Here is a 14642-nt window from a genome sequence, read left to right as displayed (position 1 = left end):
GTAGTTTATAAAGTTTTGTCTCACCTTTTGTGTTTTAAAGCTGATTTTGATTCTAAGTGATTTGCGGTTTAGTTCGTTCTTCAACATTTGACAGCCGAATTGTAGATGTTTCCCCGTGAAAAAATAGCACATGTGAGCAAACTAATGTGTGTTTTGTACTAAGAATACTGTCGTTTTTATCTGTATAGGTTGTTAAGAGGTGGAACTATAGCCAGTACATATTTTCAACACCAATGTATTAACTATCAGTTGAAGATTGCCATAAACTGCCTCGAAAAAGGAATCAACGGTTCCAAAGTATTGCGTCCAATGTATGCGTCATTAGGATAAGACTGCTAAAACAATTCATCAAAGTTCACATTGTTGTTTCTTTCAGATACGTTGTGTATATCTGTGTGTATATGTGACAAGAGATGTCAGACGCCGGATTCTTCCGAGGCACCAACTCGGACCAGGACAGTCGTTTTGCCAACAAAAACAGCAAACTGAAGAACCAACTCAAGTTTGACAAGGTATTCTATCACGCTTTCCTCTGATTTCATTTCCCGCGAAAATCAGGCCACCAGATCACCAACTACACCATAACCATGTACGGACACCCTTTTCCCGAAGTAATAGGAAATTGTAACATACCGCATACGACTGGCTACGCAAAATTTTTCCCTTACTAATCAGGGTTGAACAATTACTGAAAAGATCACAAGCCTTTATTTGTGTCTCTACACCTGACAAATGGCATTTCTGTTAGTCTTGTTTAGAAACTTCTGCATGTTTTTGATATTGACATATATTAGGTTGAAAGATATAACAAGCGAATTTGGAGTTTTCGACATCTCTCTGAAGCATTTGTGTCACTGGAAGCTGTTCGGTGGAAGTTTACTTTTTAATATCTTTGCGCATAGCTCTCCCAAAAAAGTTCTAATTTCAGAATCTGCCAATCTGAGGTCTAAGAGCCTTGTTTAGTTGCTTAAGTTTTCTTTATTCTAGTCATATGTGTTTTGTGACTCGAAAATGAGTATTGGCATGCGACAGAACTTTTAGCTGAAGCAAACCATGCCCCTAACTTCTCCCCTAACCCTAGCACCTATCTAACGCACCATTTTCTGCCCCTAGTCATTCACACTAGATCCTCTAGTCGAAGTAATTTTTTTCCGTTTGCACATATTGGCTGAATTAGTATTGACGTGTGTAAAATGTTTTTTAAGTTATTGCTGAATCGAAAAATTGGTCTATTTTTTTCAACTTCTTATTAAGTTAAATTTTTGGTCAGTGTTTCACGGGTCTTGGAGTAATTTCACGTCGAGTGATTTTTTCGCGCTTGACTTGTTGTTCCGACCCCCTTTGGAGGAAGAACTATATACTCAAATGGGTTTTTTTTTGTTGAGTCAATTTTGGCCGATCGATATAATCATCGTAGAGGGTTGTGGTATCATGAGAAAGCCCGTCACACGTTGAATATATTAAAAAGATTTTTTGAATTTCGTTCTTTTTTCGACAGAGTTATCGAAGTTTAAAGTTCTGTGAACATTTGACTGATTTTCGTCGGTTTTCCGTATTTTTCGTTCACATTTTCCTTATTTCAACGCCAATTTTGTTGAAAAGTTCGATAAAATTGTGTTTGATAGTGTTGTTCATTTTAGGTAAGGCTTCTGGCTAATGCTGCTGGCGAATGATGCTAATCCCTGTATCCTCTCATTAACAAACAAGAGTGGGTTGAACTACGAAATCCAAGCGAAATAGCGCACACTGTTAATTTATTTTTAAAACAACAATTTTTTAAAAATGTTTTCCCAATTGAGGTCATGGGAATCAACGACGGCTATTTTCCGCAATCTGTCGTGTATGTTTCTTATTTCCATTAGAATGCAAACTGAATTCGGGGTTGGACTGTCAGGAAAGGATGAAAGCATGGTTAGCACAACAACCTTTTCTGCAGAAAACCAACCAGAACCAAGCCCTTGTGTAATCTTGAATCTGAGCGTATAATTTGCTTGTTTACTTTCAGGTGCTTGAACAGAAGGTAGACATGTCCAAGGTGAATGTGGATGTGTTGAAACCATGGATCACAAACAGGTCTAAGGAGATACTCGGATTCGATGATGACGTAGTTGATGAATTCGTCTTCAATCTCCTTGAATCAAAAACGGTCAGTAAGCGTAAATTTAGTTCGTATACTCATGTTGTGGTTGCAACTGCCGAGTGAGATACCGCTATATAATTTGCTAATGCTCGAAGAATACGGATAAATCTTGAAACGTGGCCTAATGCATTTTCAATTGTGTATGATTGGGAACTTAAACTATTTTGTTGGAAAGCAACGACAAACATTCAGTCGACTACCATCTAAAAGCGAAGCGTAAAAACTCTGAGAACAATTGAATTGTTCAGGTGGATCCGAAAGAGTGCCAGATCAACTTGACAGGCTTCTTCGGTGCCAAACAAGCGTCTCAATTCATGGGTGAGCTGTGGGCACTGATGGTGTCTGCACAGGAGAACGAGAGTGGTATTCCGAAACAATTCATAGATGCGAAGAAGGCGGAGATTGAGATTAGAGAGAGGGAGAGAAGGGAGACTCACCAATACCAACAGAGGAGACAAGAAGACGATCGGTATGCCTAACTTGCATTGCTATGAGGAACGAATTAAGTACTCAAATATCAAAAAATTATTGCTAGGTACTGCTTCAGAGGAATGGACTGGTAAACGGGACCATGTGGTCCGCTCAGAACCAGCCCAATAAACTGCTGATAGAAGCAATAAAATAATTGCAGTAATTGTATTATAATAGAAGATGGCAATTCAGCCTATTTTCTTAATTGTTCTCAAATAATGTTTGTAGCAACTATATTAGTTCTTTTGATCTTGTTCAAGGCGTATAACCGATTTTTTTCATATTTTTTTCGTCTGACTATTTGAATTTTTGTACTCAAAAACGGAATAAACAGGTAAAGCCAAGAAATGCATTCAGTCACCTACTAGTTCTCTTAGAGCCTTACTAGTATCTGAGAGTAAAAATCATCGAAGCTGCTGAGAAGAGATGAAATTGTGGCGTGTCTCCTCTCAAGGCTTGAATTCCCCTCTGTTAAGTCCCATGAACCCCTTCTAACCTCTCAGTTTAGCTTTAGCTAGTCTTCCTGACTCCGCCATATAGCTACTGACTACTTAACAACTTGACCGTCGTTTGAAGGCCATTCGGTGGACGTTAATCGGTTGTTTAATTAAATTGATTTAGTAAACTGTTTCTTTCCAGCTATTTTAACTCGAGGGACGTCCACCGAAAAATGGAGAGAATGGGCATATCTATTAAGCTAAAAGAGCTGGCGGAATCATATTTGTACATTGCAATTTCTCATTTTTATAGACTGAGAATAAGTTATACTAATTCGTTGTTAGTATGTAGTGTATAGTAATATTCTTTATAAGCAATCTATATCCAAGATTGTTTGAAATCAACCCGTGTTATGCAATGTTTCAAATCTCATAAGTTTGTTTACTCAGCAAAAGAATGGAGTAATGCAATTCGATGTCTTCGCTACTCGCAAGAGCATAGTGTGAATGCACTGCTCGAAAAGAGAGCGCTCAATGATCAAATGGTGGTTGTGCTCATGCACAGTTAAGCACGACTGTCTGGCCTATCAGCACACGTTAGCTGAGAATTCGAAAAACCTAAATGAAATGATCCTCAGATGAAGCCAACAAATTGAAACTACAAGCAAACAGTGATCTGCCTTCCTCAACTGAAAAAATGGCCGTTTTTTGCAGACGTTCTGAGCAAAATGCATACAGATCTCATCACCATAATCAACAGTGATATAATGTTTTCTCGAACAGCGCCTCACGCATTTTCCAATGAAAAAATTAAGGGCCAAGGAGTACTCAAGAGCACTAAATGCGGAAATACCGCCCCTGTTAATTGAATACCGACAAGCAGCCTATCAAACAAAAAAAAAACAGAATAAACAAAAAGTTATGCATTGAAACTTTTGAGGTCTAAACAAAAAATAGACAATCTCAGTTTACCGTAGAAAAAGATAGATCTAATTTGCGTAATTGAACTTATTATTTGCCAGAAAACAACCCGTCCCAGTGATTACATCGTTCCAACAAAAACAGTTATGCATCAAGCCGCACTTGTTTGATTAATTTTGGATAATCCGTCTACAAATGCCCTGGAAACCACTGTACCGGCAGAACATATTTACAGGAAATTTGACAAATTTTTGCGTTCGTGGCTGCTTCAACTCACCCCATAAAGAACTAAACTGCTCCTCCTGCTCCGAAAACTGAAAAGCTTTTAAATCTAGTTGAGAGGCCATTTTAATTTTAACCACAGTCATACACCTATCAGTCATTTTACAGAACAAGCAATATGCTCGATTTGCGTTTTTCAGACAGTAGTGTTTGGAAATTTCAACAATTTTCATATCTCAAAGGACTGCAATTACAACAGTGATTCGCAGAAGCAAAATGTTTCGTTTCAATTCTGAAATCAACTTCAGAAAGTTGATTGAGTTAATACACAAATCTTTGGAAGATCTTTGTTCAACAAGAAATAGTTTATCTAGAGTTTTGGGACTCGAATATGGTAAAACTGAAAAGAAAGCGAAGAGCTCAAAAATGCAATTGGCGATGTCCTTAGATCTCTGGGAACAGAGGTAATTCACCTATAGAAAAATGGAATCAAACGATATATTGAACAATCAGAGGACAAAGAAGAGTAGAAATTTTGGAAGACACAGTCGATATGGGTAGCATAGGTTTGTCGAAAGCAATGAAGGAATTAATGAACGAGACAAAACAAAAAATTGCGGACTATCCCATTTAGTTCGAAAGATTGCGTGGTGGTCACAGATCAAGAGAAAAGCGAGATATTCAAAAAATTGCAACATGACACCATTGACAAATTTTTGCGATAATTTCAAAAAGAGTAAATTGAAACGAAGGCAATTTTGGATTAAAATGGCGCCATCGAGCAGCTTATAGTTGTAGTTAGAAAGAATGAATTTGATGAAACCTTGAGAGAATCGAGAAAAAGATGTCCAAGACCCGACTAAATCTGCTACAAACTCCGCTAAGAATTACCGAAGAGTGTTAGAGCAGTGGCTTGTCTGCTCATTTTCAGCCAATCTACAACTCGTATGTTCCAGCAAATTGGAAAGAGTCTCAGATAAAATGATATGAAAACAAGACAATGAGCGATTAAATGATGAAAACTACCGACACATTGTAATAGAACAGCGGGATAGTCAAAATGTATATGGTTAGATTCAGAGCGCTCACAGGAAACATCGCTGAACCACATGCAACCGTATCAAACTCACTCAGCACGTAAGTGAAGCTGTAGTTGTCCGAAGTGACTGGTTTAGTGTTCTTCGATGTCAAAAGGCGTTCGTTGCTTTCTGGCGTCTTGGAAAAATTACAATCAACCGGGTTAAAAGTTTTGTTTATTAGGTGGTCAAATAACAAAGGGTCATCTTGTAGACAACTTCTACTGCCAATGAGAGTTTTTGTCCGACAGCTGCAGTACCTCAAGTGAGCGTAAGACAATCGCTAAAGTTCATGAGTATGACTCACACTCCTCATCGCAAGTTTAAATGACCACTGCAATAACTTGGTAAAGAGAGGAGAAGGCTATTTCAACTCTGGAGCCTGAATATTCGTTGCATGAAAGAAAAAGTTTAATTTTGGTATGTTAATTTTGGATCCACCACCTGTTTGTACTCCAATTTCTTGCCGGCTGGAGCTTTCTCAGGTCCTCATCAGAAGTTCCCAAGCGCGCAAAACATGGCTTTGCGAAATTGCCTAAGAAGATCCAGATGACATAGGGTCCAAAAGCTCTATGAAGAGGCAAACATGGAATTGGTCAGATAAATTTGGAATAAATTAGCGAACGGCTATGTCGAACTTGCAGTCGAACATAATATACACTGTATTAGAGTTGGTTTACAACAAGCGGCAGTGCCCGCTCAACAATTGCAAAAGTACTCTTGTCCACCTTTATTAAAAAAGGTTAGTCGCGTAGACCATAGACAAGTGACGTAAATGACGGCTGAAATGTTCATCAACGAGACAAAATGGTGATCTGCACCAATTTATCCCTTAAACCTAATATCAGTAATCATACTGATTCAAATAGTAGCAGAGGGCTTGCGTGCGGGAGAAAATGAGAACTGAGGAAGACGACAAGTAAAATAAAGGAAAATAGGAGGAAATATCTGTTTCAAGAATGAAATTGATAATTGGGATTAACCAACAGAAAAAATGAAAGACCTGCAGGCAGGCAAACTCAAATATTTATCGAGTGGCAATGTTGTAAAGAGCGGTAAATCGGATGAACAAAGAACTTACAACTATGACTCCGACTCCAACAAAATCTTATTTTTTCCTCTAGTCGTTTGTTTCTTTCGGTAATTTTAACCAACAAATCTTTACCTTGTTGAAGAACAAATGGAGCATTGATCAACAGAACGCGCGTGCATTAAAAAAGTGATCGACTGCGGTACGAGGCCCGGCTTAGTTGCGTCTCCTTTTTTCTATTACAAAAAATGATTCTTCTGCTCTGTGTTGATGGCCAGTAAATTCGGGACCTTATACAACTCACTTCGTTATGTATCGTTCTCTCCAGCCAGCCGTTCGCTAAGTAAGTTTTCATCCTGATTTCCCATCTTAATTCAGCACAAGCAAAGGATGGCTATAACAATTTGTTTTATACGTAACTAAAATGAGTATTTGCAGCCTCCTGCTATATCCTTTCCTTCTTTTTTCCTGACATTCTGCTGTTGTATATAAAAAAGAAATAACTTCAGATCAAAATGGAATAAGTCTGCGTCTTACTTTTACTTTGATCCTTCCTGGTTTTTAATAGTTCATTTAATTTTTCTGAAGTCCTAAAGTTTAAGACACAATTTTTTAACCAATTTTCTGTTACCAATTTCTGTTGTTTTTATTTCTAAACAATCAATTCTCAACATTGCTACTCAATTAGTGTGTAGTTCAATCGGATAGAATTTTGTACATGATGTACCTGGAAAAATATGAGACAAAAGCATAACTAGAAAGCGAAGTAGCTCAAATTATTCACCAAGAGCACATTTGTGATGAGCATTAACGTCGATAAATTGTACCGCCTGCAATAATGGTTCGACTCCCACACTATGGAAATCATATTGTTTCCTCAAGGCGTTTCTCCTTTTCAGTGACAATTTTATCCAGAAACCTTTTCTGTTCAACCAGATCAAAGCGGTTCAGTGGTTAACAGCATACACTTAAAATCAACAGTTCTAACCAACCTTAGTTCGAAGCATAGCTCAATCCTTTTTGTTTTTTTTAGTAGTCAGATTCAAGCTTTCTGCTCATCAGACATAATCCCAATAGATGGTGAGCAGCTCATGAAGTAAATTCAGCGCCTTATTAATTGCTCTCAAACGAAGTTTGTAGCAATTATATTAGTCCTGTCGGTCTTTTTTATGCGATTTTTCGCTTGACCAATTTTTCGTCTCACCCATTTGTCATTTCTTCCCCGAAAACGGGATAAACAGGTAGCGCCCAGTGGGCATTAAGTGCTCATAGAGCCTTTCAGCTCGCTGGTCTCCAATTTTTAGAAACTTATTCTTATAGTGTGAATGGAGGTTCTTAGAGGATCCCCCACAGCAGCCCCCTCTCACTTCACCACCACCCCAGTCCCCACCCCTGCACATAGTTCAGGCCGTAAGGGCTACGTGCAGCGGAAAAAACCGCCCTCCCACCGTTGCCCCACCCCCATCAGTCCCGCCCGGTGCATACCCCGCTGCGCTCATCTCACGCCCTTTCAATTAATCTAAAGCTAGCCCCTTTAAACCGTAGCTGGCTATTGACAAAGCCAACCGCCACCGGTCGTCTGAGAGTAATTCGCCCGATGTTAGTCGGTTATGTTTTACCATTTTCTTTAATGAAGTACCAGAACTGATGACGGTGCTTGATTAGTTATCACAGCAAAGGGGCTATTTCTTTCACGCTTAAAAAGATGCGAAATTGATTGATTCGTTTGCTAAGAGTTGTCCTAAATGCATACGGGATTTATGTGGATATCACGGGATCATAAAAAATTGAACTATGGAGAAAGAGTAATAGAGTTCGAAAAGATAGCGTTCTGTCCATTGACCTATTCATCCACTGGGGGTTATGTAAATTTGGGGTTAAACTTTTTATTCAACATCATTAAAAGCAACGGATGTACATCGAATTTGACCCGCTTCTTACGCAATGAAGATCGAAATTTCGCCTTCTTCGTTAAACCTCCTTCTTAAACTTATTTTTCTCGTTACTCCGCTGACTAATTTGAAAAAAAAGCATTCATGTCAGATCAGAAAAAACACAGTTGTGTGAATAGCACTTGCATCCAGTTACTTGTTACTTTGAATTCTTCTATTTCTTCTGAAGCTGGGACAATATTTGTTTTGTATTTTCTTGTCACTTTTCTAATACTAATTTTGACCACAGGTTTTTCGTATTCTAATTTTGACATCGAAACATGATTATTTTACAATATGACCGGATAATTGTTTCTGCATATGTTGCATCGAGCAGAATTTATAATGAAGTCGAAATAAAACCTAAACTGAGATAGCAAAATTTCATGAAATCTGGACACTTGTCGTGGAACTAAGTGCTGCTCGCTATTTCAATCTCAGAAATTCTCGGGTAGGTTTGATGATCACCCTGTTCAAAATAGATTCTTTTGCAATTTCATTTTGAGGCGATTTGAACACTAGAAGCATGGAACCATGAAGGACTTAACTGCAGTGAGCTACTGCCGTGCAGCATCCACACAAGGGGTTCGATTCCCAATCACGTACATCGACCTCCAATCTCATAAATTTATTGTTTTTCGTTTGAATCATTTGAACAGTAGATCAATTTTACCTTAAGAAACTTAAACATGCTTCTCACACTATCTCTACGGGGCTAACCAAGTAGTCGATCAACTATCATTTGGATACCTCAATGTTAGCCTTTTCAACTCAAACGCTTAATGTGTATTAAACTTCGCTCACCGAATGGTTGTACATTGATTGTTAATTAATAGCCGCCGTCAGCCTCTTAACGGCTATTATTTTGGCGCTATCCTTTTTTAAAATTCGCTTTACCTTTTGATCACTTTTTTTGTTTTACATAAGTCACGATTTTCACGTTTTCACTCTTGACTTCTGACTTACCTCACTCACTGTTTCAACTAAATGGATTTTAAGTTCGTTCACTCATTGAATTACGCAATGTGGTGAATACTGTCAAAGTAAAAGGAGCAAAATCAGAAGAAACAGGATAAACATTTAAAGCCCGGTCATTAAGTCGTAGTGTAGTAGGTTATCAAAGTTCATTAGAGCGATTGTTAGCTGGCATTTGTATTATGCTTAATGGCCTTCAGTTTAGAAGGTGAATTAATTGTAGTTTTAGAAGCTAACCGAATATGTAGAATTTGTACATCACATAAAAACACTTGAGACAGAAAAATTCTGTCAATCTATCTCTTAATTTTTTTTTCTTTCGATACCAATATGCGTCAACGGCGACTATGTTTGGGCGACCTGCCGGCTATGTTAGATATTTCACACTCTAAGTTAGTTTGGAATTAAATCAACTGATCTAAGCGAGTTAAACAGTGGAATGACACGACAACTAATGGAGAATCGTTGGAGCTTTCGTTTGAAAGTAAGTTAATAAAATTTTTTGATGTCTGAATTACTTTTGTGTCACATGGAAACCTTATTTTAACTATTTCGCAACTTTGACATTTTACAGACCGGAGAACAACTGCAGTACCTCATATAAATGACACTCATGTACTGTTATTAATCTTTACGTAAGTAAAAGGTCTCTTGAACTGTCCCTATTTTTACGGAAAAAATTATTCGATATTTTTTGCCGGTCAATTGATAATTGGGACCAATGACGAAAAACTCAAGCTACCAATAATTTTAGACATCGTTTTGAATTATGGTGTTGATGTTACCTTGGTAACGTTTCGATAGTTGTTTTCGGGAAAGACAATATCGTAATTTTGTAATCACAACTTACTGTCTCTTTAGTTTCAATTTAAAAGAATCAATATGAGATTGTAGACTTGACTCAATATCAAGAAAAATACACTTTGATGTTTGCGTTTGTGTTCTTTTTTATTTTTTGTCTGACTGATTTGATTTTCATTTAAAGAAATGGCATAAATCGGTAAAGCGAAGGGAGGAGGGGCATTATTTCGCTGTGCAGTTCGTTTGGACTACGATGCATCGAATCAGCTAAAGAGGTCTAATTTCATTCTGTGAATGGCAATTTTTAGTGGCTTGCACACCCGTTCTATGGTCGTCAGCTCTTTGTTTAATAGCTCTCAAACGAAGTTCTTTAATTGCTCTCAAACGAAGTTTGTAGCAATTATGTTAGTCCTGTTAGTCTCCTTTATGCAATTTTTCGATTGATCGATTTTTTGTCTGACCCATTTGACTTTTCGTCCTCAAAAACGGGATAAACAGGTAGCGCCCAGCGGGCATTAAGTTCTTTTAGAGCTTTCAGCTCACTAGTCTCCTAGTTTTGGAGACTTGTACATATGGTTTGAAGGGTGGTTCTTAGAAGTTGACCCCCGCCCCCAACCCCACATCAGCCCCCCCCCCCCCAATGGTGTCAGGACAATTTACTGAATTCCATTTTACCCAATGCCATTTTACCCAACCTGCAATTTTACAAAATTCCAACATACCCAAATAAAATGAATGGCCCGTGGGACTTGATATGAAACTATCACAACCGAACATGGGATTAGCCGACTATATAATTAAATGGCCCATGGGACTTGATATGAAACTATCACAACCGAACATGGGATTATATTGTTCACAAATATTTTAAATCAACCTTGTAATAGCGACTGCTAATTTGTAATTTTGTAATCGGATAATTGAACGAAATAGCATTGGGTAAGCTGGTATTGGGTAAAATGGCATTGGGTAAATTGGCGTAGGGTAAAATGGCATTGCGTAAATAGAATTGGGTAAATTGTCATGTAACCCCCCCCCCCCCCCCAATCCTTACCCCTGCACATCGTCATATCGTTCAGCCCCCCCCCCCCCCCCCCCCCAGATCAAAGACCCCCCTACAATCGTCCCCCCACCCACTGTAGCCCCCCCCCCCCCCCGCTGCGTTCACCTCACGCCCCTTCAATTAAGCTGAAGCTAGCCTCACTAAACCGTGGCTAGCTACTGACGAAGTAAATCGCTCGCCGGTCGTTTGATGGCAATTCGCCCCACGTTAGTCGGTTATGTTCGTCAGATGTTGGTCAGTTAGGCCTCAGAATTTGTTTGGTTGGCGTTGCTATGGAGTTGGTATTTCAATATTTGTCACGTCATGGTATTTACACATTAGCCAGCAGTGGAAATAAAGGTTTTAAGTTTGCCTATTTTTAGACATAGACGCGGGGGAAGACGTGAGCCATCGCGTGATAGGGACAGAAATCGCGTGGGTGAAAGCAGGACTGCTCAAAGGATGCACTCGCCACCACAACAGGAACAGCTGAAGGATGACAATGGAGTGGGTGCGAAGAGAGAGGAGGTTCCTGAGGCAGTGGCCGAAGAGGCAGAGAAGATCAGGCGCGCAATTGAGGTTCGAAGACCATCATTCCTCTCTTTTTCTCTACAAAAATTTTTCAAGACTCATTTGATCAAATTTTACCTTGAAGAAGAAAATCGGAACCATATTTGTTGTTTTTCCGTCAAAACTCATCGTGGTAGGAGTTTAAGTTTTAACATTTTTGATTTGCTGGGTTGTACATGAAGCAGATAAAATATCTACTGCAATTGCGATGCAGCTGAATTGAAGCTATTTGGTTTTACCTATTTTGGACTGCGTGGTGTGTTAAAATACATTTCGGAGATTTACTGCAGATTAAGTGATTTAAGTATAAATTATGGTAGCATTTTCTTCACTATGACGTGTCTTCTGCGGTCGTTATTTTATGCTAATAAAATCGCGATTTTAGAATACTCTTCCGTGTTTAGTACTCTTCCTTGTTTTATGCTATTGGTGTAAATTTATACTCTCGAAACTCAAGTGATTATTTTGTACATTTGTTACAGAAAGTGGAACTTCGTCATTGGTGGTACACTTTCTTCCCATTAGAATATACCTATTTTGAATATTTTAAATTGGTGAGTTGTAATGTGTAGCAGACTTGCAGAGGTACCCGAGATAAGATTTTCTTTTGCAGGGTGGTCGTAATCTCAGTAAAAGTAGAAGTGCGAGCCCGGCGCGAAAAAGAGAGAAGTCATCGACGTCATCACGCCCCGAGGTACAGAAGAGGGAGCCGAGTGGTGATGGTATAATGTCTCGTAGAGAAACAGAAGAAATGAAGTCTAGCAACAGTTCACACAGAGGCAGAAAGTACAGGCAGAGATCCACCAGCAATTCTTCATCTTCAGGTGAAAATGATTTAATAGCAATGGCACTATATCAATTTAAAAGAGACAAATTTTAGCGGAAATGGATTTCCTATAGTTAACTCTGCATGGTTTGTATGTTTAATAGGCGCCTCAGCTTCTCAACCTGCTATTATAGTGCTCCTATGTTTTTTTACAATTCAAAGAATTTGAATTGTATTGGGGCGCTGTCTTTTTTTACGACTCGAAGAGGAGTATTGGAGAAGTCCTTTTTTAAATCCTTTTAGTTGGAGTGAATTTTGAAGCAAGAAATGAAAAGCGTGAAAAATTTTGGATTGGTTTGGGTGCTGAATAAAATTGAAGAGTGGAGCGAAAAAAGTGGTTTTTTGTTCATTCCGTTGTTTTCGAGAGAGCGATAAATTGAGGTGGGAAAAAAATTCTGTAAACGAGCGAAATTTGTGTTTTTTAAAACCGCGGCTTTTTAAAACGTGCGGCTTTTTAAAACCGTTTTTAATTGTTTTTTGATTTAGAGGTTTGGTAATGATTGTGCACTATTTTTCGGGTTGTTTTGATAGTGGTTTGTAGGTTTCTGGTTGTTAATATGAATTTTATACCATTTTGCAGGTTTTTCAGCTAATTTGCTGAATTTTAGCATTTTTTTTTGCATTTTGTTTTGTTATACTGCTTTGTATAGACGCATATTAGTTTTAGAGTTTCAGATACCATGTGATTACAGTTTTATGGTACTAAACGATTTTTTTAAGGAAAATGACAAAACTGAGAAATTTTCAATTATTTGTCTCATTTTTTGCTGGTTTTCGTTTTTTTTTCTAATTTTTAGAAACGTTTCTCAGACTATCTTACTTGCCTATAGTTTTGGAAGCTTTTCAATGCTCTATTTGTTCCAATGAACGTTTTTTGGCTCTGTGCTCTCGGGAAATCAAAAATTGCATAATTTTTTAAGATTTAGTTTCAAGTTGTTCCTAAATGCCCTTTGTGTTCTTCAAGTTTTTATAGCATTTGGGGATACCTATTGTCCAAATTCTAATATAGTTGTTTTTTATGCATGTTGATGGTTTTGATAATAGTTTTGAGTCATTTTGGTAAAGATAATTGAGTAATTTTTATGAAGCTTTCCTGCGCATTTTCGTGTTTTATTTTGCTTAATTTTGCTGAAATCTTCAGATTGTGTGCTTTTTGCTACTTTTTTCAATAGGAACTTTTCTAGAGTTGTTCGTGGATTTTTAATTGCTCTCAAACGAAGTTTGTAGCAATTATATTAGTCCTGTTGGTCTTTTTTTTATGCGATTTTTCGCTTGACCGATTTTTCGTCTGACGCTTTTGACTTTTCGTCCTCAAAAACGGGATAAACAGCTAGCGCCCAGCGGGCATTAAGTGCTCTTAGAGCCTTTCAGCTCTGTTTCAGCTCAAACTGTTTTGGAGACTTACACTTATACTTATGGTGTGAAGGGCGGTTCTGAGAAATTGAGAAACCCCCCCCCCCCCCGTTGACCCCCATCCCCACCGCGCTGTTGCCCCCCCCAACCCAGTGTTGCCCCCATCAGCCCCCGGTGCACCCCCCCCCCCCCCCGTGGCTAGCTACTGACGAAGCCAACCGCTCGCCGGTCGTTTGAGAGCAATTCGCCCGACGTTAGTCGGTTATGTTATTAAGTGCATTTTTTAAATCACAGGTATTACAAAGCGTTAACTTTTTTCTGTTTTTTTCGTTCTTCGTTTTTACTTTTGTAAATCGACAATGATTTGGATTGGTGGACCCTTGACCAGAAGTTGTATTGAAAGTTTTTTAAAATAATTATTTGTACTAGAATTTTGTTGCAATTTTACAGAGAATATTTTTGGTTTTGTTCTGCGTTGCCTTTCTCTTACATCCGTTTTCTGTACTTGAAATATTTGTGTTGGGTTTTTCTCTCAATTTACAGTGGTTAAAGGAAATAAAACTAAACGTGTCGCATGGGTTTTTGCCAAAATTTGTTTTTTTTCAAAAACTTGCAACTCAATGTAAAATTTTTATCACATCCTATATCGTCTCTTCTGATCAGATATTTTTCTTCATTTTCTTGTTTTCAAGTGATTAGTGTTATTCAGTAGTATAAGCATTATGTTAGTTATTGTGGTTAGTAAGTAGAATAAGTTTCATGTTAGCTGTTGGGTTAGTTTTTCTCTTCGAGTCGTTTCCCGAATTCATTCGGCTTTGTTTTTTTTTCAAGATCTGTTCACACAATT

The 14642-nt window shown here is 38.2% G+C and overlaps 1 protein-coding gene across 2 annotated transcripts in view; it reads left to right on the top strand.

Annotated features, from left to right (window-relative positions):
- The first annotated feature begins 376 nt into the window (after positions 1 to 376).
- LOC142344750 (uncharacterized) overlaps positions 377 to 14642 on the top strand; it is an 83834-nt gene continuing 69568 nt past the window's right edge. For both annotated transcript variants that reach the window (XM_075396646.1, XM_075396645.1), the window contains exons 1-5: positions 377 to 512; positions 2006 to 2146; positions 2389 to 2609; positions 11430 to 11625; positions 12230 to 12440. In XM_075396646.1, the coding sequence (XP_075252761.1) occupies positions 414 to 512; positions 2006 to 2146; positions 2389 to 2609; positions 11430 to 11625; positions 12230 to 12440 (868 nt within the window). In that variant the 5' untranslated portion in view covers positions 377 to 413. The remainder of the gene's footprint in view (positions 513 to 2005; positions 2147 to 2388; positions 2610 to 11429; positions 11626 to 12229; positions 12441 to 14642) is intronic.

Source organism: Convolutriloba macropyga, chromosome 8 (assembly GCF_964194025.1).
Source record: "Convolutriloba macropyga chromosome 8, txConMacr16.3, whole genome shotgun sequence".
NCBI lineage: Eukaryota > Metazoa > Xenacoelomorpha > Acoela > Convolutidae > Convolutriloba > Convolutriloba macropyga.
The sequence above is the reverse complement of the archived record's forward strand: the minus strand, read 5'-3'. Positions and strand labels throughout refer to the sequence as shown.